The sequence below is a fragment of the Mobula birostris genome, chromosome 14 (genome assembly GCF_030028105.1).
Source record: "Mobula birostris isolate sMobBir1 chromosome 14, sMobBir1.hap1, whole genome shotgun sequence".
Taxonomy (NCBI): Eukaryota; Metazoa; Chordata; class Chondrichthyes; order Myliobatiformes; family Myliobatidae; genus Mobula; species Mobula birostris.
Window position 1 is genome coordinate 53,705,142 of NC_092383.1, and position 27,949 is coordinate 53,733,090.

The following is a 27,949-nucleotide window of genomic DNA, read 5'->3' on the forward strand; positions in this document are numbered from 1 at the left end:
GCTAAAAGAAGGCATAGGTTACCCTATCAGACAAGGTGAAGGAGATCCTAAGGACTTCTACAGAAATGGTAAGAGTAAAGGGATTGCAAGGGACAAAATTGGTTCTCTGGAAGATCAGAATGGTAATCTATGCATGGAGCCAAAAGAGATGGGGGCGATCTTAAATGGATATTTTTTATCTGTATTTACTCAGGACTTAGGCACAGAGTCTGTAGAAGTGAGGCAAAGCAGCAGCAAGGTCAAGGACCCTATGCAGATTACAGAGGAAAAGGTGTTTGTTGTCTTGTGGCAAATCAGGGTGGACGATTCCCCAGGGCCTGACCAGGTGTTCTTTCTGACCCTGAGGGAGGCAAGTGAAGAAATTGCAGGGGCCCTAGCAGAAGTACTTAAATCATCCTTAGCGACAGGTGAGGTACTGGAGGAGTGGAGGATAGCTAACGTTGTGCTTCTGTTTAAGAAAGGCTCTAAAGATAAACCAGTGAGCCTGATATCAGTAGCGGTAAAGTTATTGGAATGTATTCTAAGGGACTGGATATATGAGTATCTGGATAGACATGGACTGATTAGGGATAGTCAGCATGACTTTGTGCATGGTAGGTTGTGTCTGACCAATCTTATAGACTTTTTTTTGAGAACGTTACCAGGAAATTTGAGGCAGTGAATGTTGTCTGGCAAAGTGAAATATACTTAAGACAAGGTTGGATAGATTTTTGCATAGTAGGGGAATTAAGGGCTATGGAGATAGGCAGTTAGGTGGAGATGAGTCTATGGTCAGATCAGTCATGATTTTATTGAATGGTGGAGCAGGTTCGACAGGCCAGATGGCCTACTCCTGCTCCCATTTCTCATGTTGTTATGTTCTGATGTCTGCATGGACTTCAGCAAGGCACTGAACAAGGTCCTGCATGGGAGGTTGGTCAAGAAGGTTCAGTTGCTTTGCATTCAAGGTGAGGTAATAAATTGAGTTAGTCATTGGCTTTGCGAGAGAAGCCAGAGAGTGGTAGTAGATGATTGCCTCTCTGACTGGAGGCCTGTGACTAATGGAGTGTGGCAGGGATCGGTGCTGGTCCATTGCTGTTTGTCATCTATATCAACTACTTGGATGATAATGTGGTTAACTAAATTTTCAGACAACATCAAGATTGGTGGTGTAGTGGACAGTGAAGAAGACTGTCAGGGCTTGCAGCGGGACCTGGATCAGCTGGAAAAATGGGCTGAGAAATGGCAGATGGAATTTAATGCAGACAAGTGTGAGGTGTTGCACTTTGGAAGGGTGCACCAGGGTAGGTCTTACACATTGAGCAGAAGGGCACTGGAAAGTGTAGTAGAACAAAGGAATCTGGGACTACAAGTCCATAATGTATTGAAAGTGGCTGCACAGGTGGACAGGGTTGTAAAGAAAGCTTTTGGCACGTTGGCCTTCATAAATCAAAGTATTGAGTACAGGAAATGGGATGTTATGTTGAAGTTGTGTAAGATGTAGATGAGACCTAATTTATAGTATTGTGTGCAGTTTTACTCACCTACTTACAGGAAGGACAAGATTGCAACAGTTCTCTCTTCATTTGAATATACAACAGAATGAAAATCTGATTTTATAGGCCATCTATTGCATCAGTTCTCTCTGTATTTGAATATACAACAGAATGAAAATCTGATTTTATAGGCCATCTATTGTATCAGTTCTCTTTTCATTCTCCATTTCTGTTATAATTATTCTATTGATTCCATTAATGCTTGACGATTCTTTACTATATATCATTTTGTTATATTGTTTTACAAAACTATCAATGGAATTATGTGATTCAAAAGGTCAAAGAAAGGTCAATTTTATTTAGAACAATAATTTTAAATATCTAACTTTTCATATTGTAAGAACAAATTTAATAATTATAACTATCCTTGCTAAGTTAGTAATTTATTAAAACCTACCTGCCCTTGATTTTGACAATGTTTTTGTAGTTGATGCATCTGTTGAAGCTCTGAGTTTAAGACAGACCACGTTGGATGTACTCAGAAGACAGCATCCATGCAAAGAGAAACAAAGTTTATGTTTCAAGTTGATGATGTTCCATCAGGATGGAGAAACCTTGGGAATTCAACATTTTATAAATAAATGAAAATCTAGAGGAAAGGACTTGTAGAGTGAGAGCTGAAAATGTCAAAATCTAAAAGATTAAGTTAAGATGATCAGTTTTTTAAGATTCATATCGGGGAAATGCAAATGCAGTTCTGCTAATTAGCTGAATGGTTGGGACTGATTATATTACAGTGTAATGTAACATAACATTACCAACATAATTAACTCTATCACCTTTTTTGAGCTGCTGAGTGGTTATAAAATACTTGTTAATAGTCTGACCTCAATACATAAAATTATATGAGTTACTTGTGGTTTTAATCACTTTGCAAAATAATAATGGAATATGAATTGCTGAGAGAAAGAGTGGGACATGCAAGGATTATTTAAATATCCATTTCACAATGGCACCCCATACACAAAGCTCATGAGTCCATGGAACTTCTCTGGATTTAACAAGATCCAGAGATCCCACTTAAGCATTTACTGCTTCTGCCTGTTTCAGATGAGCTTAGGCTTGATCAGAAATAAAGACAAGTATGGCTTGAATGAACAAATGGTACAAAGTTCTTCTTTCAACTTTTCATTTGACTTTATTTTCTAGTGCAAATTACAATGTGGGGAATTGAAATTAACACAGAAGCCTGGAGTTACAGTTGATGAATGAATTAGATATGTGTTTGAACTTAACATTCACACCACTTGAAATGTACCATGAGATTATCTTAAAACAGGGGTCGGCAACCTTTTTGCCTCTGTGGGCTGGATCGTGTATTAATGAGTGGACGGTGGGCCAGACAAGTGCCATAAAAATCTTGAAATATGGAAATTATCCATTTAAATACATCTAGTTATGTTTTGCCTCAATTTAATGAATAACACATGCTAGAAAATCATTTGTGCTTAACCAAGGACACCAATTAGTAATCAAAGAACTCAGTTTAGTTTTTCTGTCCCACCATTGCTGGTCCCCCATCAGTTGTGATGCCAATTAGCTTCGACACATTAAGTTTCATTTCTGACATCATGTTCAACAAAGCTTCAAAAGTGTCTGTTCCAGTAACTGTGTCCTTCATAGGAATTAATTGAATAAACTCTTCAAAAATGTGAAAAGTTGAGGTCACTCCTCACACAAACACTGCAAGTTGAGCAGTGACTCTCAAGTTTGTACTCTCATCAAGCGCAATTGAAAAAAAATGCAATTCGTTGCAGGCATCCCTTAAACAACTTTTAACATCTGCTGACATTTCTTCAGCTGGCCGTGTGATTGTTCTTGTTGACAAGCTGATAGATGCAAATAAAGATTTCTTTTCAGGACAAACAATATCCACCACTGCCAGTAAACATTCTTTGACAAACTCTCCATTTGTAAAAGGCTTCATCTTTCTGCAATCCGTTTTAAGACTTCGTAGCTGGCACGGGTATTTCCTTCATTTTCACTGCTTTTTCGGCACTCAGTGTCTACCTTCCTGCGTTTTGCATTCATTGCCATTGGAATTTTTTTTCTTTGATTTTATTTCGAAACACGAGTTATTGAACAAGTATCGTATCATATGTAAATATCTGGATATTTAGCATGGATTTCTTGTTAAAACACAGTAACGCTGTTTCTGTTTATAAATTTGAATGATCCTATCTGAAAACCTGCATGTGCACGGAGAGTATCTAATACATATTAATAAGGTAGGCTGCCTTCCCGTCATTCGTATATAGTGTACCAGTGTTTGGTTTGGAACAAAACAGAACCTGGGGCCAGTGTAACAAGACGCCATGCATGTCCGTCAGTGTGGTCGCGTGAAACAGGCAGAATAAGGGGGAAAAAAATCGCTCGTGGGCCGGATAAGCATAGTATCTCAATATTTGCTCAAGGGCCAGTCAAAATACCTTTGCCTAGGTTGCCTACCCCTGTCTTAAAAGCATGAAGCAAGAGGTCATTACTATCTAATGGAGAACATTATTAACTGTGCATATAGTTTTTCTGCACTTAGAATGCAAGAAAAACAAATGGTAACAGGTTGTCCCCATGCCTGCTGTGATACTCAATATGGGTCATAGCTAATCCTTTTTCTCAGTGCCACTTTCCTACACCAGCCACATAACCTGTGATTCTCTTTGCTTATCTTTGTAAGTTATGAAAGGAATGAGCAGTTTCCTTGTAAAAAAAAAATACACCTCTGTAACAGAAAGGAAAGGGTTAAGGTTTTATGTGGTAATAGTCTTGCATGGAACATAGAATAGTACAGCACAGTACAGGCCCTTCGGCCCACGATGTTGTGTCGACCCTCAAACCCTGCCTCCCATATAAGCCCCCAACTTAAATTCCTCCATATATCTGTGTAGTAGTCTCTTAAATTTCACTAGTGTATCTGCCTCCACCACTGACTCAGGCAGTGCATTCCACGTACCAACCACTCTCTGAGTAAAAAACCTCCTCTAATATCGCCGTTGAACTTCCCACCCCTTACCTTAAAGCCATGTTCTCTTATATTGAGTAGTGATGACCTGGGGAAGAGGTACTGGCTGTCCACTCTATCTATTCCTCTTCATACCTTGCATACCTCCATCACGTCTCCTCTCATCCTCCTTCTCTCCAAAGTGTAAAGCCCTAGCTCCCTTAATCTCTGATCATAATGCATACTCTCTAAACCAGGCAGCATCCTGGTAAATCTCCTCTGTACCCTTTCCAATGCTTCCACATCCTTCCTATACTGAGGCAACCAGAACTGGACACAGTACTCCAATTGTGGCCTAACCAGAATTTTATAGAGCTGCATCATTACCTTGTGACTCTTAAACTCTATCCCTCAACTTATGAAAGCTAACACCCCATAAGCTTTCTTAACTACCCTATCTACCTGTGAGGCAACTTTCAGGGATCTGCAGACATGTACCCCCAGATCCCTCTGCTCCTCCACACTACCAAGTATCCTGCTATTTACTTTGTACTCTGCCTTGGAGTTTGTCCTTCCAAAGTGTACCACCTCACACTTCTCCGGGTTGAACTCCATCTGCCACCTCTCAGCCCACTTCTGCATCCTATCAATGTCTCTCTGCAATCTTCAACAATCCTCTACACTATGTACAACACCACCAACCTTTGTGTCATCTGCAAACTTGCCAACCCACCCTTCTACCCCCACATCCAGGTCGTTAATAAAAATTACGAAAAGTAGAGGTCCCAGAACCGATCCTTGTGGGACACCACTAGTCACAATCCTCCAATCTGAATGTACTCCCTCCACCACCACCCTCTACCTTCTGCAGGCAAGCCAATTCTGAATCCACCTGGCCAAACTTCCCTGGATCCCATGCCTTCTGACTTTCTGAATAAGCCTACCATGTGGAACCTTGTCAAATGCCTTACTAAAATCCATGTAGATCACATCCACTGCACTACCCTCATCTATATGCCTGGTCACCTCCTCGAGGAACTCTATCAGGCTTGTTAGACATGATCTGCCCTTCACAAAGCCATGCTGACTGTCCCTGATCGGGCCATGATTCTCTAAATGCCCATAGATCCTATCTCTAAGAATCTTTTCCAACAGCTTTCCCACCACAGACGTAAGGCTCACTGGTCTATAATTACCTGGACTATCCCTGATACCTTTTTTGAACAAGGAGACAACATTCGCCTCCCGCCAATCCTCCAGGACCATTCCCGAGGACAACAAGGAGGTAAAGATCCTAGCCAGAGGCTCAGCAATCTCTTCCCTCGCTTCATGGAGCAGCCTGGGGAATATTCCGTCAGGCCCCGGGGTCTTATCGGTTCTAATGTATTTTAAAAGCTCCACCACCTCCTCTCCTTTAATATCAACATGCTCCCGAACATCAACCTCACTCATATTGTCCTCACCGTCATCAAGTTCCCTCTCATTGGTGAATACCGAAGGGAAGTATTCATTGAGGACCTCGCTCACTTCCACAGCCTCCAGGGACATCTTCCCTCCTTTATCTTTAATCAGTCCTACCTTCGCTCCTGTCATCCTTTAATTCTTCACTTAATTGAAGAATGCCTTGGGGTTCTCCTTTACCCTACTCGCCAAGGCCTTCTCATGCCCCCTTCTTGCTCTCCTCAGCCCCTTCTTAAGCTCCTTTCTTGCTACCCTATATTCTTCAATAGACCCATCTGATCCTTACTTCCTAAACCTCATGTATGCTGCCTTCTTCCACCTGACTAGATTTTACACCTCACTTGTCACCCATGGTTCCTTCGCCATACCATTCTTTATCTTCCTCACCAGGACAAATTTATCCCTAACATCCTGCAAGAGATCCCTAAACATTGACCACATGTCCATAGTATATTTCCCCGCGAAAACATCATCCCAATTCACACCTGCAAGTTCTAGCCTTATAGCCTCATAATTTGCCCTTCCCCAATTAAAAATTTTCCTCTCCTCTCCGATTCCATGATAATGCTAAAGGCCAGGAAGCGGTGGTCACTGTCCCCCAGGTACTCACCCACTGAGAGATCTGTGACCTGACCTGGTTCGTTACATAATAGTAGATCTAGTATGGCATTCCCCTGTGACATGATGCTTCATACAATGTGCAGAGGAATATCTAGAATACTGTGTCTCTCACTTTTTCCAAGAAGTCAACAAGGTAAGGTCAAATAAAAATTTCAAAGCTGAGGTTGATAGTTTTTATTTTAGTTATTGGTGTAACGGGGTATAGAACCAAAGTAGGTATATGAAAATTATCCACCATCTGAATGGAAGAATATCTTGTTGGGAGTATTGGAGAAGGTGGGTGGAGAATAAGATAAATGGACTTCTGATGTGATAATCTTCTACCAAATTGTTTGGAAATCCCAATGATTTGGCATCTGGCTCACCAGGCACTCTATTCCCCACTCCTTTTAACATACTTTGCTTCCAGCTTTCCCATTTAAGTTACTAGAGGGTGGTGATGGGAACCTGAGATAAATAAAATGGATTGGGAAAGAAGTCATATAAAAAAAAAATGCTTGAAGGTTGGCATTCATTTGTCTCCTTTGACGCAAAAGCACAATTTCACCTCTAATTATTATCCAGCAACACATGCTGTGTGCTGCACTTTGATAGCACTAGCTGGGGTAAAAAATAGACCCTCATTTGATTGAAGTACTTGCTAATGACACAATGACAGCATCTTCCCTACATACTTACAGCAGTTCGAGAAGTAATATCTATTATTTTCCACCATTATCTTGTTATCTCCACTATTATTTTCTCAAGTCATTTATGAGTGGTAAAGAAATGCCAACCTTGTCAGTGAATCTCACATGGTACTGGACCAGAACAGCAGGTTGATGCTTTCAGATAATCTGGAAACGTTCAGCAGGTCAGGCAACGTCTAAGGAAAGAGAAATGGAGTTAACATTTCAGGTCACTGTCTAGAATAGTTCCTCATACACTCTCTTCACCTGTACCAATGCTGCTGACGGCAAAGGGATTGCAACTTTTAGCAGTAACCCTTATTTCTCTTTCCATAAATGCTGGTTGACATGCTGATGCATTCCAGCATTTTCACATTTATTTCATGTTTCCACTATCACTTTATGTTGGTGCTTACTATGCGTTATAGGTTCACTGGCACTGTCAAAATCATTGCATGAATGATCGCCAGATCATGGATTTATAACATAGGAGCCAAGGAAGGAGGATACAGCAATAGCAGAAGAGAAAATTGAGGAATTTTAATAAAAGTATACAGTTACTCATGGAGAGGCACTTGGACCAACATCAGATGTGGATAGTGAACCTAAGTGTGGCTGATGTTCAGTAAGCTGTTGAATTCTTAATTCAAAAAACAGCATCCCGTTAACATCAGTTCAGATTAGTGCTTGTTGTTCAAAATCTGCTTTACTATTTATAGCATTGTGACAGATATGTGAAGGAGTGATGAGCTTTAAAGCACTTTACTTCCTCAACTTTGCAGGTTCATGAACGGGCGCATACAGGCGATCGGCCGTACCGATGCGAGCAACCGGGCTGTGGAAAAGCATTTGCAACAGGTAATGTCAGAAGCATGTCCTTTGCAGAAAGTAAGGTTTCATTTGCAGAGAAAGGGAAATAAATGCACTGGAAAAGATGTGTTGGATTAGTCAAGTTGTAAAATATATTTTTGGTTTTGAATATAAGGAAATTGGGGTGTAAATCAATCTACTGTGAAAATATAACCACATAACCAGATAACAATTACAGCACGGAAGTAGGCCACCTTGACCCTTCTAGTCCATGCCAAATGCTTACTCTCACCTAGTCTCACTGACCTGCACTCAGCCCATAACTCTCCATTCTTTTCCTGTCCATATAGCTATCCAATTTTACTTTAAATGACAATATCGAACCTGCTTCTACCACTTCTGCTGGAAGCTCGTTCCACACAGCTACCACTCTCTGAGTAAAGAAGTTCCCCCTCATGTTACCCCTCAACTTTTGCCCCCTAACTCTCAAATCATGTCCTCTTGTTTGAATCTCCCCCACTGTCAATGGAAAAAGTCTATCCACGTCAACTCTATCTATCCCCTCATAATTTTAAACACCTCTATCAAGTCCCCCCTCAACCTTTTACGCTCCAAAGAATAAAGACCCAACTTGTTCAACCTTTCTCTGTAACTTAGGTGCTGAAACCCAGGTAACATTCTAGTAAATCTTCTCTGTACTCTTTCTATTTTGTTGACATCTTTCCTATAATTTGGTGACCAGAACTGTACACAATACTTCAAATTTGGCCTTACCAATGCCTTGTTCAATTTTAACATTACATCCCAACTCCTATACTCAGTGCTCTGATTTATAAAGGCCAGCATACCAAAAGCTTTCTTCACCACCCTATCCACATGAGATTCCACATTCAGGGAACTATGCACCATTATTCCTAGATCCCTCTGTTCTACTGCCCTACCATTTACCATGTATGTCCTATTTTGATTAGTCCTACCAAAATGTAGCACCTCACATTTATCAGCATTAAACTCCATCTGCCATCTTTCAGCCCACTGTTCTAACTGGCCTAAATCTCTCAGCAAGTTTTGAAAACCTACTTCATTATCCACAACTCCACCTATCTTGGTATCATCTGCATACTTACTAATCCAATTTACCACTCCATCATCTAGATCAATAATGTATATGACAAACAACATTGGACCCAGTACAGATCCCTGAGGCACACCACTAGTCACCGACCTCCAATCTGACAAACAGTTATCCACCACTACTCTCTGGCGTGTCCCATCCAGCCACTGCTGAATCCATTTTACTACTTCAATATTAATACCTAACAATGAACCTTCCTAACTAACCTTCCGTGTGGAACCTTGTCAAAGGCCTTACTGAAGTCCATATAGACAACATCCACTGCTTTGCCCTCGTCAACTTTCCTAGTAACCTCTTCAAAAAATTCAATAAGGTTTGTCAAACATGACCTTCCATGTACAAATCCATGTTGACTGTTCCTAATCAGACCCTGTCTATCCAGATAATTATACATACCATCTCTAAGAATACTTTCCATCAATTTACCCACCACTGACGTCAAACTCACAGGCCGATAATTGCTAGGTTTACTCTTAGAACCCTTTTTAAACAATGGAACAACATGAGCAATACGCCAATCAACTGGCACCATCCTCGTTTCTAATGACATTTGAAATATTTCTGTCAGAGCCTCTGCCATTTCTACACTAACTTCTCTCAATGTCCTAGAGAATATCCTGTCAGGACCCAGAGACTTACCCACTGTAATATTCCTTAAAGGCGCCAGTACTTCCTCTTCTTTAATCATCATAGTTTCCATAACTTCCCTACCTGTTTCTCTTACCTTACACAATTCAATATTCTTCTCCTTAGTGAATACCGAAGAAGAGAAATTGTTCAAAATCTCCCCCATCTCTTTTGGTTCCACACATAGCTGTCCACTCTGATTCTCTAAGGGATCAAATTTATCCCTCACTATCCTTTTGCTATTAATATAACTGTAGAAACCTTCTGGATTTATTTTCACCTTACTTGCCATTAAGTAGATGGTTCCACACTTTATATTTAGTTAATTTATCTAGCTGCAACCAGACCATCCAGATAAAGAAGAACGTTATTTTGCCAAATTCCCACACAATGACTTTCAACATGGTGATATTAGGTTACTATGAATAGTCTTGATGTTTAGGATGGAAGATGGTCAAGCTGAACAAAATGTGGAAGAGTGGCTTGTATCCACGGAAATATTCCTGATTCAGGAGATCAGGAAACTGACTTAAAATCAGAAAGAAATTAAATTAGTGGGATATTCTAAATATGCATGCATTTCTTTCATCTTTCATGAGGAATATTTTGAGTGTGTTTTCTGGACTTCCTACCACATGATAGCTAAATTCCTCTCTAGTCTGCAATTCTTGTTGCTCGTGAGCTTCATGTTTGTAGTGTATTTCACACATGATGTGATATTAAGTTTTGTGCACTGTTTGCCATCACTGCACATAATTAACTGTCTCAATAAAGTTATGCATCTTTCACACAGAAGACATGGCTCAAAAAAATCAGAAGGTTGTTACCAGGGCATAAAGTGCTCAGTTGGGATTTTTTTAAATTTCTTCATTTAGCCAATTAAAAATGTTGTGCATGTGGTATAATTTCTAGGCCATTCCCTTTTTAATTTGAGCTTTATTTTTAAATCATTCTTGTATATTTTAATGGTAATTTAATCCAGTTGCAAGAAGTATTCAATAAAATGTAAACAAAATTATAGTTCCTTTGTTCAATTGCAGGTTATGGATTGAAAAGCCATACCAGAACACATACAGGAGAAAAACCATATAAATGCCCTGAAGACACGTGTAATAAAGCATTCAAAACATCAGGAGACTTACAAAAACATATTAGGACTCACACAGGTAATGTAATGACCCTACAGCACCTTCCTGGAGTATTGTGGATTATAACAGTATATACTTGTTGTTTTGCTATCAGCTGAAACATATAATTTGTTACAACTGTCCGTACTATGCTTAGTCCGGACTGTGTATCCTCAGTCCTGATCTTCCCAGCAACCAAGTGATCAAAATCAAGACCTCAGGTGAGATCAGGGTTCAGTTTGATAGTGAGGCTCCTATTGATGAAAAGCTGACCAAAATTCAAATGTACGTAATAACAAGTTAGTGAGAGGGTTGCGTTTAGGAATTCTGTCAATTATTATCTTGTGGAGAATGGTAAAGTAAATTGGGGCTAAAGATGGACAAACCCCAGCACCTGATGGCCTGTAGCCAGATGGTTTTAAGAATGTGGCTACAAAGATGTAAACCCACTGGTTGAAAAATTTGAAAACCTGCTGTATTCTGGGAGGGTACCAGATAAGAAACACAGGCAATATTATTCCTTGTTCACAAAAGGAGGAAGGCTGAAAGCAAGGAGCTTTATCAGTTTAACATCTATTGTTGGCAAGATGCTGGAGTCAATAATCAAAGGTGAAATAATGAAGTGGCCATTGGGTGGGTGGACTAGTGTTAGAGTGGGGAGGCTTTGGTTCATCAGGCTTTGGTGAGAACAGGTTTGGGTGAGGAACATATCTGGTAAGTATCTTCTTCAATCCTTATTCTTCATCTGTTAGTACATAGTTAGAGCAGTGATGATGGCTCCAGGGGCTGTGTTGTGTTCTCTGTGTGAGATGTGGGAATTCTGGGAGGCCTACAGCCTCCTGGATAACCTCATCTGCACCAAGTGCACCGAGCTGCATCTCCTCAGAGACCGTGTTAAGGAACTGGAGCTGCAGCCCGATGTCCTTTGGCTCATACGGGAGACAGAGGAAGTGAGAGATAGGAGCTACAGGGAGGTAGTCACCCTTATGTTGCAGAAGGCAGGTACCCAGGTGACTGTCAGGAGAGGGAAAGGGAATGGGCAGCCAGTGCAGAGTACCCTGTGGCCGTTCCCCTCAATAATAAGGAAACCGCTTAGGGTACTGTTGGGGGTTGAGGGGACCTACCGGGGGAAGCTGCAGTGACCAGGTCTCTGGCACTGACCCTGGTGCTGTGGCTCAGAAGGGAAGATGGGAGAAGAGGACTACAGTAGTGATAGGGGATTTTATAGTTAGAGGAGTAGACGTGAGATTCTATGGATGTGATAGAGACACCCAGGTGGTATATTGTCTCCCAGGTGCAAGGATCAGGGACATCTCATATTAGGTCCAAGGCATTCTAAAGGGGGAGGGTGAGCAGCCAGTAGTTTTGGTATGTATTAGCACCAATGACATGGGTAGGAAAAGGGAGGAGGTCCTGAAGAGAGAATTTAGGTTGCTAGATAGAAAGCTGTAAAGCAGGATCTCCAGGGTAATAATCTCTGGATTACTGCCTGTCCATGCACCAGTGAAGGTGAGAATAGGATGATTGGGCAGATGAATGTGTGGCTGAACTTTCACATTTCTGGATCTCTTCTGGGTAAGGTATGACTTGTACAAAAGGGACGGGTTACATCTGAACTTGATGGGGACCAATATCCTTGTCGGCAGGGCTGCTACAGATGTTGGTGAGGGTTTAAACAAATTTATCAGGGGGAGGGTGGAAACCGGAGTGATAGGGCTGAAAATGGGGCAGTCGGTATTTAAGCAGATGCAGTGTGTAGTGAACCTGTTAGGAAGGACAGGCAGGTAGGTGTTAGGGAAAAATAGCAGTCAGTGGGATGAGTTGCAGTGTAACGTGGAACAAAATTTAAAAAGGTAACAAATACAGGTTTATATTTGGATGCACGCAGTATATGAAGTAAGTCAGATGATCTTGTAGCACAGTTAGAGATTGGCTGGTATGACGTTCTGGGCATCGCTGAGTCGTGGCTGAAAGCTTACAATTGGGAGCTTAACATCCGAGGATACACATTATATTGAAAGGACAGGAAGGTTGGCAAAGACAGTGGTGTTATTCTGTTGGTAAAAAATTAGTAGTCAGATTGTGCTCCCTCCCACACACAAACAGCATCAACCCTCCTCCCTCCCCCTTCCCCAAATTATTCTCACATAAAGCATCAGGATTCCCATCACCCACCATGCAAGCAGCAGCAAAGCCCCCCAAAGAGAGACCATGGTCTACAGTCCCTCAAAAAGTAGCTGTTTGCTCCAACATTTTGACTTCCCACAGGTTCTCTCTCTCACTGGCAAGGGAGAGACAGCTATCTCTCCTTCCACAGCGACAGGGTAGACAACAATCGCTCTTTTAATGTTACAGTCAATCTGAAGCATTGCTTTTTTAATTTGAGTTCCCCGACTCGAGAATAGGCAAATCGATTACTGAGTGCAGAGCCTTCCGACAGCTGCCCTCACTGTCTTTGATGTACCGGCTCGCTGGCAAGAATTTGTGTCCACAGGGCCACTCAGGCCCCAAAGATGCCTGACTTCAGGCCAAACCTGGACATGCCGAAATGCAGCCAATCGCTGAGCTGCAGGAACGGCAACACTGTAGATCAAAGATCCCGATAGGACTCCAGCCACCCAGAAAAGGAAAATAGAGACATTAGAGCAGGAAGAATTTAACTGTTTCGCTGATAACCTGGGAGAGAGAAGTCAGCCTTTGGTGCCACCAGTCTTCACTGTGGAAGCCACTAGCAGTGTGCCAGAAGTTTGAGAGTGTCAGGGGGCAGAAGTGGGTGCAGTTGCTATTACTAGGGAGGTGGTGCTTGGAAAACTGAAGGATCTGAAGGTAGATAAGTCACCTGGACCAGATGGACTACTCCCCAGGGTTCTGAAAGAAGCAGCTGAAGAGAATGTGGAGGCATTTTAATGATCTTTTAAGTATCGCTAGACTAGATGTTGAATACTTCTGGAGGGCTGGAAAATTGTAAATGTCACTCCACTCTTTAAGAAGGGAGAAGGCAGAAAAAAGGGAATTAATTATAGGCCAGTTCGCCTGCCCTCAGTAGTTGGCATGATACTGGAGCTGATTATTAAGAATTGGGTCTCAGGGGAGGGGGGAGAGTTGACGCTGCTTGTGTGTGGGAGGGTGCAGGGGACTTTGGGGTTCTTGCGTCTTTTTTCTGTCATTCGTTCTTTGGGGGTTTTTCTTCTGTTTCGAGAATGTCTGTGGAGAGACACATAATAAAATAGGCTAAAGTCAGCATTTTTCCTTAAGGGAAAATCTTGGCTGATGAATGTTGGAATTCTTTGAGGAAATAACAAGCAAGATAGTCAAAGGGGAACTGGTGGATGTTGTGAACTTGGATTTTGAGGAAGCTTTTGACAAGGTGATGTACATGAGGCTGCTTAATGAGTTAGGAGCCCATGGCATCACTGAAAGATAATAGCATGAATAGAGGACTGGCTGACTGGCAGGAAGCAAAGAGTGGGAATAAAGGCAGCCTTTTCTGGCTGGCTGCCGATAACTCATGGTCCTTATGGATGGGTCAGCGTTAGGACTGCTTTTTTTTTACATCGTATGTCAATGATTTGGATAACGGAATTGATGGCTTTGAGGCCAAGTTTGTGGCTTATATGAAGATATGTGGAGGGGTTGATAGTGTTGAGGAACCAGGGTGTCTACGGAAGGACTTGAACAGATTGGGGGAATGGGCAAAGAAATGGCAAAGATGGAATACAATATTGAGATGTGTATGGCCATGCACTTTGGTAGAAGGAATAAAAACTTAAACTGTTTTCTAAACAGTGAGAAAATTCAAAAATCTGAGGTGCAAATGAACTTGAGAATCCTTCTGTAGAATTCCCTAAAGGTTAACTTTCGGGTCGAATTGGTGGTGAGGAAGGCAAATGCAGTGTTGGTATTCATTTCATGAGGACTAGAATGTAAAAGCAAGGATATATTGCTGAGACTTTATAAGGCACAGGTGAGGCCTCACTTGGTGTATTGTGAACAGTTTTGGCCCCCTTATCGAAGAAAGAATATGCTGATATTGGAGGAGGTTCAGAGGAGGTTCACAAGAATGATTTTGGGAATGAAAGGGTTATCGTATGAGGAGCATTTGATGGCTCTGGGCTGGACTCACTGGAATTTAGAAGAATAAGGGGAGATCTCATTGAAACCCACCCAATGTTGAAAGGCCTAAATAAAGTGGATGTGGAGAGGATGTTTCCTATCATGGCAGGAGTCTATGACCAGAGGACGCAGCCTCTGAATAGAGAGATGTCCATTTAGAACGGGGATGAGGAGGAATTTCTTTAGCCAGAGGTTGGTGAATCTGTGAAATTCATTACCGCAGGTGCCTGTGGAGGACAGGTCATTGAGGCGGAGTTTGATAGGTTCTTGATTAGCCAGGGCTTGAAAGGTAACAGAAAGAAGACAAGATGATGAGGTTGAGAGGGAAAATGGATCAGCTGTGATGAAATGGCAGAGAATCCTTAATGGGCCAAATGGCTTGATCCTGCTCTGTGTTGTATGGTCTTGTCTTTAAGGTAGTAATTGAGGATTATGGAAAACTGGTATATTAGAGGAGTTGATGCCAACAGAGTTCAGCCATGATCATATTGAATAATGGAGCAGGCTTATATCATGTTGAATAAAGGGCCTGCTGGTCTATTTTCTTATGTTTTCGTGATTTGATTTGTGAACTTACTCGTTGAATCAAAGATGTGCGGCAATATTCAAAGGGTCTTGCTTTAAATTTCTTTTCTGAATAATATTGTATCTGCTTTTCAACAGGCGAAAGACCTTTCAAGTGTCCATTTGAGGGATGTGGCCGTTCTTTTACTACTTCAAATATACGTAAAGTTCACATCAGAACGCATACAGGAGAGAGGCCATACATCTGCTGTGAACCAGGCTGTGGTCGAGGGTTTGCCAGTGCTACTAATTACAAGAACCACATGAGAATTCACACAGGTAATTTGCAAAGCTGAGCACTAGTAAATGAAGCTAAAGTAATATATAATATACATATTCTGAGGCTGTGTCCTCTGGTCATAGACTCTTCCCCCCCACCCCCGCCAACTATAGGAAACATCCTCTCCACATCCACTTTATCTAGGCCTTTCAACATTCGGTAGGTTTCAATGAGATCTTCCCTTATTCTTCTAAATTCCAGTGAGTCCAGGCCCAGAGCCATCAAGCCATCAAATGTTTCTCATTGAAAAATGGTTTTGCAGTTTTACTAGAACTAGCGGAGAAAATTCCAGGACATATACTGGCTTGTTTTAATCCTAATTTTGTAGAACACAGTGTCTTAGCCCAAAAAGGTTTTTGAGGCATATTTTGTATCCTTGTTTCATGTGAAAAGACAATGCTTTTTGATTCAATGTGAACATCATATTTTTAAGGACTTCATGGCTCAGATTTTGTGGTCAGTGATAACACGAGCTTGCTGATAAGATCTCTTACCTGTTCAAATTCCCTGTCGAGAATTTCTTTAAGGAAAAAGCTGGCAAATATCAGGACCTACAAATCCTGTGATGTGACAGAATGTGCAGGAAATGGGATTGAGAAGGGGCAGAATGAATCTTGCTCATGAAACAGCCAAAATATTCATAATCTATTGAGCCTTATCCCCTCCTGTTTAGCTGACATAGAATAAACTAACATTCAGCAGCTGTCAAAAACTTATTAGAGCAATTTTTTTGAATAAAATTGAATTTTAAAAAAGCCGCAGACATTTAAATAACTTTAAATAAATACAATGAATCTAAACGAACTGATACCCGCTATTCATCACCTGATGAATGAATGCCCCTCTGCTGGTCTAGCTGGCATGAATGACAAGGTCAGAATTGCAGGGTTAAGTCCAACATGTAAAAATATTGATTGCCATCATGGATATTCACAGAAACTTTGTTCTGGTAATGAGCATATTGTTAATTGACTATTATTTAAATATGAGGGCATTTTATAGGATTATTGTGCCAACATAAACACCACTGAAGCCAGAGCAAATGTTTGAGATGTAAACACTATTGCACTTTCAACCAAATAATGTAAGTAGTTCAGATTCAGAATCAGGTCTATCATTGTCTTGTAGGATATGAAATTTGTTGTTCTGTGGCAGCAGTGCAGTGCACAGACATAAACAATAAAATTACAAAATAAATAGTTCAAAAAGATAGGAATAATGAGGTAATGTTTCCTCTTCTTTTTGAGATAGTCTAATCCCATTATTCTCATTCCAGTGTCAGACATAAATTGGTTATGTATGATTGCCAATAATGTCCAGAGCCAATACCAGGTGTGTGATCTCTTTCTCTTGGATTCAGTGCTGAAAGCAGTTTAATGATTTCACAAGTTCATGTAAATTCAGTGGTGCTTTCAATTACCTTCTATGTGTTACACCAGCAATATCAATCTACCCTTTCAACTCTACTCCGAACCCCCAAACACCCTTTTCCTTGCAGTTGCAACCATCCCTTTCTGCCCATGCATTTCCTAACTTTTGTATCTGTAGTCACTACTCCTATTCAACCACATCCTTATGTATTTTTGTCCCTTGCCCTCACCGTAAACAAAAGTTTCTTCTGATATATTCATTTCATATCCTGACTGTGGCTTATAGTTTTCTTTGATACCACAGTGCAGTAATGGGCAGGATCTCGAGAGGACAGAAAACTGGATGCAATATTATCAGTGTAATTTGGAGGGTCTTGGCAATGAACATTTATTTTTCAAGACTAATAATTAAGCTATATGCAGTTTGCTTTAATTCTGTAACAATGTTTCAGTGATATGAGCAATTTGACACATTACAACATATAATAATAAAAATGTGGTTTAGTTGTAAGAAAGATAGAAATAAAGATTGTGGTATGGTTGTGGTATGGAAAGTTGATATGTTGTCTGACTGATTTATCCACAGGAGAGAAGCCTTATGTTTGTACAGTACCAGGCTGTGGGAAATGTTTCACAGAATACTCAAGCCTATATAAGCATCATGTGGTCCACACACATTCCAAGCCATATAACTGCAACCACTGTGGAAAGACATACCGACAGACTTCTACGCTAGCTACGCATAAACGTACTGCACATGGTGACATGGAAGCAACGGAGGAAAGTGAGCAGGCCCTGTTTGAGCAACAACAGCAAGGTAGGTTCCTGAGGCACAGTGTAAGCAGTCTCTTTGGTAGTAGGTTTCCCTTTTCAGGAATCTTCCTTTGAAGTGGTCTTTTAGTTGTAATGATGAGTTGTCTTATAATCTGTTCCACAATCTGTGATCTCCTTCTGTCAGGCAGAAGGTACTTCAGTATAAGAATGAAGACTATTAAACTGGGTAACAGCTTCTCTCCCTCAGCTGTGGAACTTCTGAACACCCTGCTACCACTCTAACTTACTAAACGTCGCTGGTGTTTAGGACAGTAATGAAGGTCCTTTATCTCTGGTGGTGTTTAGGGCTTCCTTCATTGTGCAAGTAGATTCCTCTCAGTTTTCACTTCTGTCAGTCATGCAAGGCCTGGACGGAGTGTCGAATGCCATCGCAGTCAGAGGTAGAAGGATTCTTCATTGCAGTTTCCATATCAATTTTGTTTTACCAGTCAGCATTGTTAGCCCTGAGCTGAACCCCTGAACCTGGAGGACCAGTGGATCACTCTTAGTTTGGCCTCTACCCTTTGATCTGTTTAGCCCTACCAAGGGATGAGGCTTAAAGCCCTGACTCCAACCAGCATAGTTCTCCGGGTCATTGAGGCACACAAACCTCCAAACCACGACAAGGTTATTGTCCTCTTGGAGATGCTACCACCCAGTACACATTATTTATGACAGCACCAGTAGCAGTATACAAAGTACTTTTTAAAATCTGTTAAAAGTATTTTAATATGATACATAATTTTTTTATCATGTTAATACTTTATCTGCTGTGTGTGATATTTGTATTGTGTTGTGCACCTTGCTCCTTGAGGGATGTTGTTTCATTGGCTGTATACATGTGTATGATTGCATGACATTAAGCTTGAACTTGAATTTGAGTGTTAAGCACTTCTGAAATATCTAGACTTGTGTTATCCATACATTCATGGTGAATATAAATATTCCCGATTGTTGTTGTTACCTGTGAGACCTGTGCTTGGCTCTGATGAAGGGTTGTCAGTGTTAGGGGTGTGATGGTGCTGCACTCTTGTAGCTCCAGTCTTCCAGTTTCAATACTGATCTCTAGTGCTCATATGGAGTTTGAGTGTGACTTCTCACTGTACAGCTGCCGCAAAACAACAGATTTCACATTGGATAAAACAGTAATACCAAACCTGACTCTGATCCTGAATATTCTCCACTTGACTACATGAGCTTCCTACGGATGCTTCCATCTTCGTCAGGTGTGGGTGTTAATAGGTTAATTGGCCACTGGATTTGTCTCTCGTCTAGGTGAGTGGTAGAATTTGGGGAGATCGATTGGAATTTGAGGAGAATAAATTGGGGTTAGTGTAGGATTAGTGTGAATGGGTACATGGTGAGCCAAAGAACCTGTTTCTTTGTTGTATAACGTGTTCGAAGGATTACACCTTGTCTCTGATAATGGCTGTGCACAAGTGTGCAGTAAGGCTTTTAAAATTGTTTAGAAAGTGTAATCCTTTCCAGGCTTGAAGCACCAAGTGGTATTGTGGATAAAGTTCCACCTTTCTTGCAGGCTCATGCATACTCAACAGAGACGGAGAGATAGGGAGAGTTGTGACATGAGAAAGAGATAAGCAGTTCAACATAGAAAAGCTTTGGAGATCAGTTATGGAGGTTGCAGAGGCTGCCAGAAATCTGGGATCATGAGACACTGCCCAAGGAATTGAAAATATAGAGAGACATAAATTCTGGGGATCTGCACACATGCATTTTCAGAAATTTTCAACAAGGTATTGCACATAATCAAAAGAGGGATTGAAGAATAGACTTCTATGTTGTTTAAAACTGATGACCTTCAAAGCAGGAAGTTGGTATTAATAGAAGTGGTCCTACATGGTGTTGTTTCTGGGATCATGTTAGGACTGCTGCTGTTCATTGCCTTTAGTATTTAGATAATATGGATGGCATAATTTCAAATCCAGCATAAGGAAGATGCAGCTGGCAGTTATCATTTAATGGAATCAAATGGGATGTAGTGTAATGTCATGTGTAGGGCTAATGTTGGCCAGGTAAATCACGCATAGGGCAAGTCCGTAGAGCGTAACAGAGAAAAATAACGATGCTGAGAAGTCTTAAAGAAAAGGTGAAAATTATCTATTTTAAAGCTAATATAACTAATTTGCTTAGTACCAGCCCCTAGTTATGTCTCGTGTAAGATAATGGTGTTGGGTCCTCAGCCACTTCTAATAAAATATTGTAATCAGCTCCTGAAATTTGGTTCCATTCAAATAAAAAGATCAAACTCTCTCTGAAGGAAAGTGAAAGTATCTGATCAAATATATGGAATTTACATCCTTCAGTGTAGACGCACATCTCAATTGGCATGGACAAGTCAGGCCAAAGTGTTTGTTTCCATGTTCGATGGCTCTAGCCATGATCTTTAAATACGTTTTGAATGTATGCCCTCATGAGACGTGCTTTATTTGAATTTGTGCTGAATGGTGCTCTAATCCTGTATATTTCATTCTTAGCCACTGTTGTAGAACCTCCATTGAAAAGGTCGCGTATTGCATACCTGTCGGGTGTGGAAGGTGATGGTGGAATTCCTACCCAGGTTACCATGGTAACCCAAGATGGTTTGGGATCTCAGGTAGCACTTATATCGCAGGATGGAACTCAGCAGGTAAGAGAAAGCTTTTAGCTTTAATATCACAAACAAGAGCAAATCTGCAGACGCTGGAAATCCAAGCAACACACCCAAAATGCTGGAGGAACTCAGCAGGTCAGCAGGGACTCGGCCCGAAACGTCGACTGTACTCTTTCCCATAGATGCTGCCTGGCCTACTGAGTTCGTCCAGCATTTTGTGTGTGTTAGTAGGTTAATTTGTTGTCAGAATCAATATGGAAGACAAATGAATTTTAAAATACTCTTTCTGTTGTTATCAACCCTCTGAATACCCAGTGATTAATCCTACTTTATGGAACCATTGTAAACTCATTTGTTTTTTTTAAATTTGGATTTTTTTTTTATTACTTTGCAGTAACCAATCCCAGATTTTCCTAAAAGAATAACATTGTTAATTGCAGGTTAGTCTATCGCATGAAGACTTGCAGGCTCTGGGAACAGCTATCACCATGGTAACTCAGGATGGTACTACAATTGCTGTACCCACACATGAAGGTGACCTCACAGGATCACCAGGTGCTCATACAGTTACCATGGTGACAGCAGATGGTACTGAAACACAGCAGGTATGTCATGCATTACATCATCCATTAAAATGCAGATAATCAGAAATGTTCAAAATATATTTTGTAATTAAATGCACCATCAACAATAATTCCTAATACTGTCCCTGTAGCTGCTTGATTCTACTCCTGTGTCAGTTTGTCTGTTGCTGAAATAGTCATTCACCTTTCTTACTTCCAGGCTTGCCAATTCCAATGCTTCCTAGTTTGAATGTTTCTTTCAATTCTTTGTAAACTTGAAATCATCAATAACTTGCAGCATCCCATGAACGTGTCCACTTAGTCCTTCCTGTTAAACAACCACTTGAATTTAATATTCTTAATCCAAACAAAGTGCTGGAGATACTCAGCAGATCGGCCAGGATCTGTGGTGAGAGAAATACAGTTAGTATTTTAAGTTAGCAACTCACCAAGAGGACTACTTTTGCTCTTGTTTTCAGATTTTTCTGTGGTCTCTGGATACACCTCAAAGGGTACAATCCTCAAAAATATGAGCTCACCTCTATTTGTAGTCTTTAGGTCATCCTCAGATTTATTCACCGCTGTGGAGGCTGTGCCTTTAGGTAATAAAGCCCCAGGTTCTGAAATTTCTTCTCTCTATACTTTCAACATTTTTCTTTCCTGTTTTGCAACACTCATTAGAAACTTTCTTGTATACTTCAACTTCATTTTTTGCTTAATGTGCTTCTCCATTTTTCCCCACTAGAGTTGAAAAAATTGTCGATATTTATAATCAATTTAAAAATTAAAAATGATTTTGGATTAACATTTTAGTGAAGCAACATGAAAGCAAAAACATGGTGTTACAAAGAAATGTTACAGAAAGTTGTATGAAAGAAGAGATTGTCACTAATGTCAGTCTCAGAAAGATTTAACTTTTTAGAATCAAAGTAATTTGTTGCTAACATATTTGGAATTTTCTAAATTGTCATTAACATTTAAATTAGGAAAATAATGTATCAGCAAACAAATGGGTGGTTCACTCTACGTCTGGGTGGGAATAGCTGGTGGATTTTCTGGTGAAAACCCTTTGTCCTACCATTAGCAAAGAGTTTTAAAGGTGTTGTGATCGAATGATGAGGAACATTACCTAAACTAAATAGGTGTATTTCATGCTCAGCTCTTACAGTCCTGACATAATATTCATGGATAGCATTGCATGCTTATTTGCTGTACTGCTTAAATAAATAAATACATAAATAAGGGAAGAAGTATGACAATGTCACAATACAATATTTTCCTCTTTACATATTAATTATTTATAATTGGTTTTAAGATTCTAGGTTGACAATTTATGCAATAAAATTCTATAGAATGAAATGAGACTAGTGGTTTGATAATGTTTATATATAAGCCAGCCTTCACTTACTTTTATTTTTAAACTTTGTTTTGCCAGGTTGCCATAGTGACATCAGATGGGATGGTAACCGGAGACTCTGCTTTGGCAGCTCTTCATGCGGCAGAAGTGGTGCAGCACCATCAGCAAGTAGCATTAGTAGCTACTGCTAATGGCACCCAGATAGCAGTACAGGTGGGTAACTTTGATGTTTCAACCTGGATATGGTTTCTGTATTCAAGACCAAAAAAACGTGGGAAAAAAAAACAAATAAAGGCATCGGAAGCTTATTTTATCCAGTTAGTTCATTGCTGAGGCCGTGTATTTTTAGTACTGTTGTGGTACTCTCCAAGGTATTGCTTTCTTTTGACTGTATTTGTTCATATTTAATAGGAAAGTTCCAAGAAAAGTTTGTTCCTTCACCCCAGGGGTAATGGTGAGCTTAGACCAGTACAGGCTCTTTGGCCCCTAAAGTTGTGCCGACCTTTTCACCTACTTGAAGATCAAACTAACTCTTCTCTCCCATTTTAACCTACTTCAAGATCAAACTAACTCTTTTCTCCCACGTAGTCCACCACTTTCCTAAATCCCTGTCCCTAATGTATCTGTCTCTACCACCACCACTGGCAGTGCGTTCCTTGCACTTACCACTCTTGATGTTAAACAAACCTACTCCAAATATCTCCGCACTAATCCTAACCTTATTATTAAACCCGCCGATAAGTGGGGTGCTGTTGTAGTCTGACGTACTGACCTCTACCTTGCCGAGGCACAGCGACAACTCGCGGATACCTCCTCTTACTTACCCCTCGATCGTGACCCCACTAAGGAGCACCAGGCCATTGTCTCCCACACCATCACCGACTTTATCCGCTCAGGTGATCTCCCATCCACTGCTACCAACCTTATAGTTCACACACCTCGCACTTCCCGTTTCTACCTCCTACCCAAGATCCACAAACCTGCCTGTCCTGGCTGACCGATTGTCTCAGCTTGCTCCTGCCCCACTGAATTTGTTTCTGCATACCTCGACACGGTTTTATCCCCCCTTGTTCAATCCCTTCCTACCTATGTTCATGACACTTCTCACGCTTTTAAACTTTTCGATGATTTTAAGTTCCCTGGCCCCCACCGCTTTATTTTCACCATGGATGTCCAGTCCCTATATACTTCCATCCCCCATCAGCAAGGTCTCAAAGCTCTACGCTTCTTTTTGGATTCCAGACCTAATCAGTTCCCTTCTACCACCACTCTGCTCCGTCTAGCGGAATTAGTCCTTACTCTTAATAATTTCTCCTTTGGCTCCTCTCACTTCCTCCAAACTAAAGGTGTAGCTATGGGCACCCGTATGGGTCCTAGCTATGCCTGCCTTTTTGTTGGCTTTATGGAACAATCTATGTTCCGTGCCTATTCTGGTATCTGTCCCCCACTTTTCCTTCGCTACATCGACGACTGCATTGGTGCTGCTTCCTGCACGCATGCAGAGCTCGTTGACTTTATTAACTTTGCCTCCAACTTTCACCCTGCCCTCAAGTTTACCTGGTCCATTTCCGACACCTCTCTCCCCTTTCTATAGATCTTTCTGTCTCTGTCTCTGGAGACAGCTTATCCACTGATGTCTACTAAAAGCCTACTGACTCTCACAGCTATCTGGACTATTCCTCTTCTCACCCTGTCTCTTGCAAAAATGCCATCCCCTTCTCGCAATTCCTCCATCTCCGCCGCATCTGCTCTCAGGATGAGGCTTTTCATTCTAGGAGGAGGGAGATGTCTTCCTTTTTTAAAGAAAGGGGCTTCCCTTCCTCCACTATCAACTCTGCTCTTAAACGCATCTCCCCCATTTCACGTACATCTGCTCTCACTCCATCCTCCCGCCACCCCACTAGGAATAGGGTTCCCCTGGTCCTCACCTACCACCCCACCAGCCTCCGGGTCCAACAAATAATTTTCCGTAACTTCCACCACCTCCAACGGGATCCCACCACTAACCACATCTTTCCCTCCCCCCCCCTGCATTCCGCAGGGATCGCTCCCTACGCAACTCCCTTGTCCATTCGTCCCCCACATCCCTCCCCACTGATCTCCCTCCTGGCACTTATCCGTGTAAGCGGAACAAGTGCTACACATGCCCTTACACTTCCTCCCTTACCACCATTCAGGGCCCCAAACAGTCCTTCCAGGTGAGGCAACACTTCACCTGTGAGTCGGCTGGGGTGATATACTGCGTCCGGTGCTCCTGATGTGGCCTTTTATATATTGGCGAGACCCGACGCAGACTGGGAGACCGCTTTGCTGAACACCTACGCTCTGTCCGTCAGAGAAAGCAGGTTCTCCCAGTGGCCACACATTTTAATTCCACATCCCATTCCCATTCTGACATGTCTATCCACGGCCTCCTCTACTGTAAAGATGAAGCCACACTCAGGTTGGAGGAACAACACCTTATATTCCGTCTGGGTAGCCTCCAACCTGATGGCATGAACATCGACTTCTCTAACTTCTGCTAATGCCCCACCTCCCCCTCGTACCCCATCTGTTACTTATTTTTATACACACATTCTTTCTCTCACTCTCCTTTTTCTCCCTCTGTCCCTCTGAATATACCCCTTGCCCATCCTCTGGGTCCCCCCGCCCCGTTGTCTTTCTTCCTGGACCTCCTGTCCCATGATCCTCTCGTATCCCTTTTGCCTATGACCTATCCAGCTCTTGGCTCCATCCCTCCCCCTCCTGTCTTCTCCTTTCATTTTGGATCTTCCCCTCCCCCTCCAACTTTCAAATCTCTTACTCACTCTTCCTTCAGTTAGTCCTGACGAAGGGTCTTGGCCTGAAACGTCGACTGCACCTCTTCCTAGAGATGCTGCCTGGCCTGCTGCGTTCACCAGCAGCTTCTATGTGTGTTGCTTGTCCTAATATCTCCCTATACTTCCCTCCAATTCCTTAAAATGGTGTCTTCTTGTATTATCCATTGGCTCCCTGAGAAAAAGGTGCTGAGCACCCACTCTATCTATGCCTCTTATCATCTTGTGCACCTCTGTCAGGTCACCTCTCATCCTCTAATGCTTTAAAGAGAAAAGCCCTATCTTGCTCAACCTCTCCTTATAAGATATGCGTTCTCTAAACCAGGCAGCACCGAGATAAATTTCCTCTGCACTCTCTAAAGTCTCCACATCTCTTCTATAATGAGGCGATCAGAACTGAACGACCTTAAGTGTGGTTTTATAGAGCTGCTACATTACCTTAAGGCTCTTGAACAAGTCCCCCAACTAATGAAGGCTAACACACCATACACCTTCTTAACCACCCTATCAACTTGTGTGGCATCTTTGAGGGATCTTTGTTGTGCATGCCTAGATCCCCCTGTTCTTCTACACTGCTAAGAATCCTGTCATTAACCTTGTACTCTGCTTTCAAGTTCGACCTTCCAAAGTGTATTTCTTCACATTTTTCAAGATTGAACGCCATCTGCCACTTCTCAGCCCAGCTCTGCATCCTGTCCTAGAGTCATTCTATCATAGGAAAGTACAGCACAGAAACAGGCCTTTTGGCCCATCTAGTTCACGCTGAACCATTTAAGCTGCCTATTCCCATCGACCTGCACCGGGACCATAGCCCTCCATATCCCTACCATCTACGTGTCTATCCAAACTTCTCTTAAGCATTGAAATTGAGCTTACATGCACCTTGTGCTGGCAGCTCGTTCCACATACTCAGGACGCTCATGTTCCCCTTAAGCTTTTCACCTTTCACCCTTAACCCATGACCACTGGTTGTAGTCCCACCCAACCTCAATGCTACTATTAACCCTGTTTATACCCCTCATCATTTTGTATACCTCTATCAATTTTCCTCTCAATCCTCTACATCCCAAAGAATACCCTCCTAACCTATTCAATCTTTCCTTATAACTCAGATCTTCCAGACCTGGCAACATCCTTGTAAGTTTTCTCTGTACTCTTTCAATCTTATTTACATCTGTTCTGTAGATAGGTGACCAAAACTGCATGCAAAATCCAAATTAGGCCTCACCAATGTCAACATAAAACCCCATCTCCTGTACTTAGTACTTAGATTTACAACGGCCAATGTGCCAGAGGCTTGCTTCGCAACCCTATCTACCTGTGCTGCTATTTCCAATGAATTATGGACCTGAATTCCCACATCGCTTTGTTCTACCACACTCCTCAGTGCCCTACCATTCACTGTGTAATTCCTACCCTGGTTGGTCCTACGGAAATATACTTGTCTGCATTAAATTCCATCTGCCATTTTTCCAGCTGATCCAGATTCCACTACAAGGTATAATAGTCTTCCTTGCTGTCCACTACGTTCCCAATCTTGCTGCCATCCGCAAATTTGCTGATCCAGTTAACCATATTATCACTGAGATCATTGATATAGTTGACAAACAACAAAGGACCCAGCACCTATCCCTGTGGCATATCACTAGTCACAGGCCTCCAGTTAGAGGGGCAACCATCTACTACCACGCTCTTGTGTGTCCCACAAAGCCAATGTCTAATCCAATTTACTACTTCATTGTGAATGTTGAGTGACTGAACCTTTTTGTCCAGCCTCCAATGTGGCTCCTTGTCAAATGCCTTGCTGAAATCCATCTAGACAACATCCACTGCCTTGCCTTCATCGACTTGCCTGGTAACTTCATTGAAAAACTCTATAAGATTGGTTAGACACGAACTATCATGCTCGAAGCCATGCTGACTATTCTTAATCAGTCCATGTCTATCCAAATACTTATACAGTATATCCGGTCCCTCAGAATACCTTCCAATAACTTTCCCACTACTGATGTCAGGCTCACCGGGCTATAATTTCATTGGCTATCCTCCAATCCTCTGGTACCTCACCTGTTGCTAAGGATGATGTAAGTATCTCTGCTAAGGCTCCAGCAATTTCCTGGTGCGATTCAGGGCCCTAAACAATCCTTCTAGGTGAGACGATACTTCACCTGTGAGTCTGTTGGGGTCAGTGTGACCCCCTGTATACTGCTGAGACTTAACATAGATTGGGAGACCGCTTTGCCGAGCATCTACGCTCCGTCCACCAGAACAAGCAGGATCTCCCAGTGGTCACCCATTTAAATTCCATTTCCCATTTCCATTCTGATATGTCCATCCATGGCTTCCTCCACTGTCATGATGAGGCCACACTTAGGGTCAATTTCTCAGACTTCTGGTAATGCCCCCCCTTCACATCCCCTTTTCCCCTCATCACCTTACCTCCTTGCCCACCCATCACCTCCATCTGGTGCTCCTCCCCCTTTCTTCCATGGCCTTCTGTCTCTTTAACCAATCAACTTCCCAGCTCTTTACTTCATCCC

General features: G+C 41.8%; 1 protein-coding gene across 4 annotated transcripts in view; it reads left to right on the forward strand.

The window, feature by feature from the left end:
• Positions 1-27,949, forward strand: part of LOC140209905 (zinc finger protein 76-like) — a 94,362-nt gene that overhangs the window by 57,082 nt on the left and 9,331 nt on the right. For all 4 annotated transcript variants that reach the window (XM_072278564.1, XM_072278561.1, XM_072278563.1 and 1 more), the window contains 7 exons: positions 8,006-8,081; positions 10,836-10,961; positions 15,699-15,878; positions 17,836-18,066; positions 20,558-20,709; positions 21,114-21,278; positions 22,672-22,806. In XM_072278564.1, coding sequence (XP_072134665.1) covers positions 8,006-8,081; positions 10,836-10,961; positions 15,699-15,878; positions 17,836-18,066; positions 20,558-20,709; positions 21,114-21,278; positions 22,672-22,806 — 1,065 coding nt within the window. The remainder of the gene's footprint in view (positions 1-8,005; positions 8,082-10,835; positions 10,962-15,698; positions 15,879-17,835; positions 18,067-20,557; positions 20,710-21,113; positions 21,279-22,671; positions 22,807-27,949) is intronic.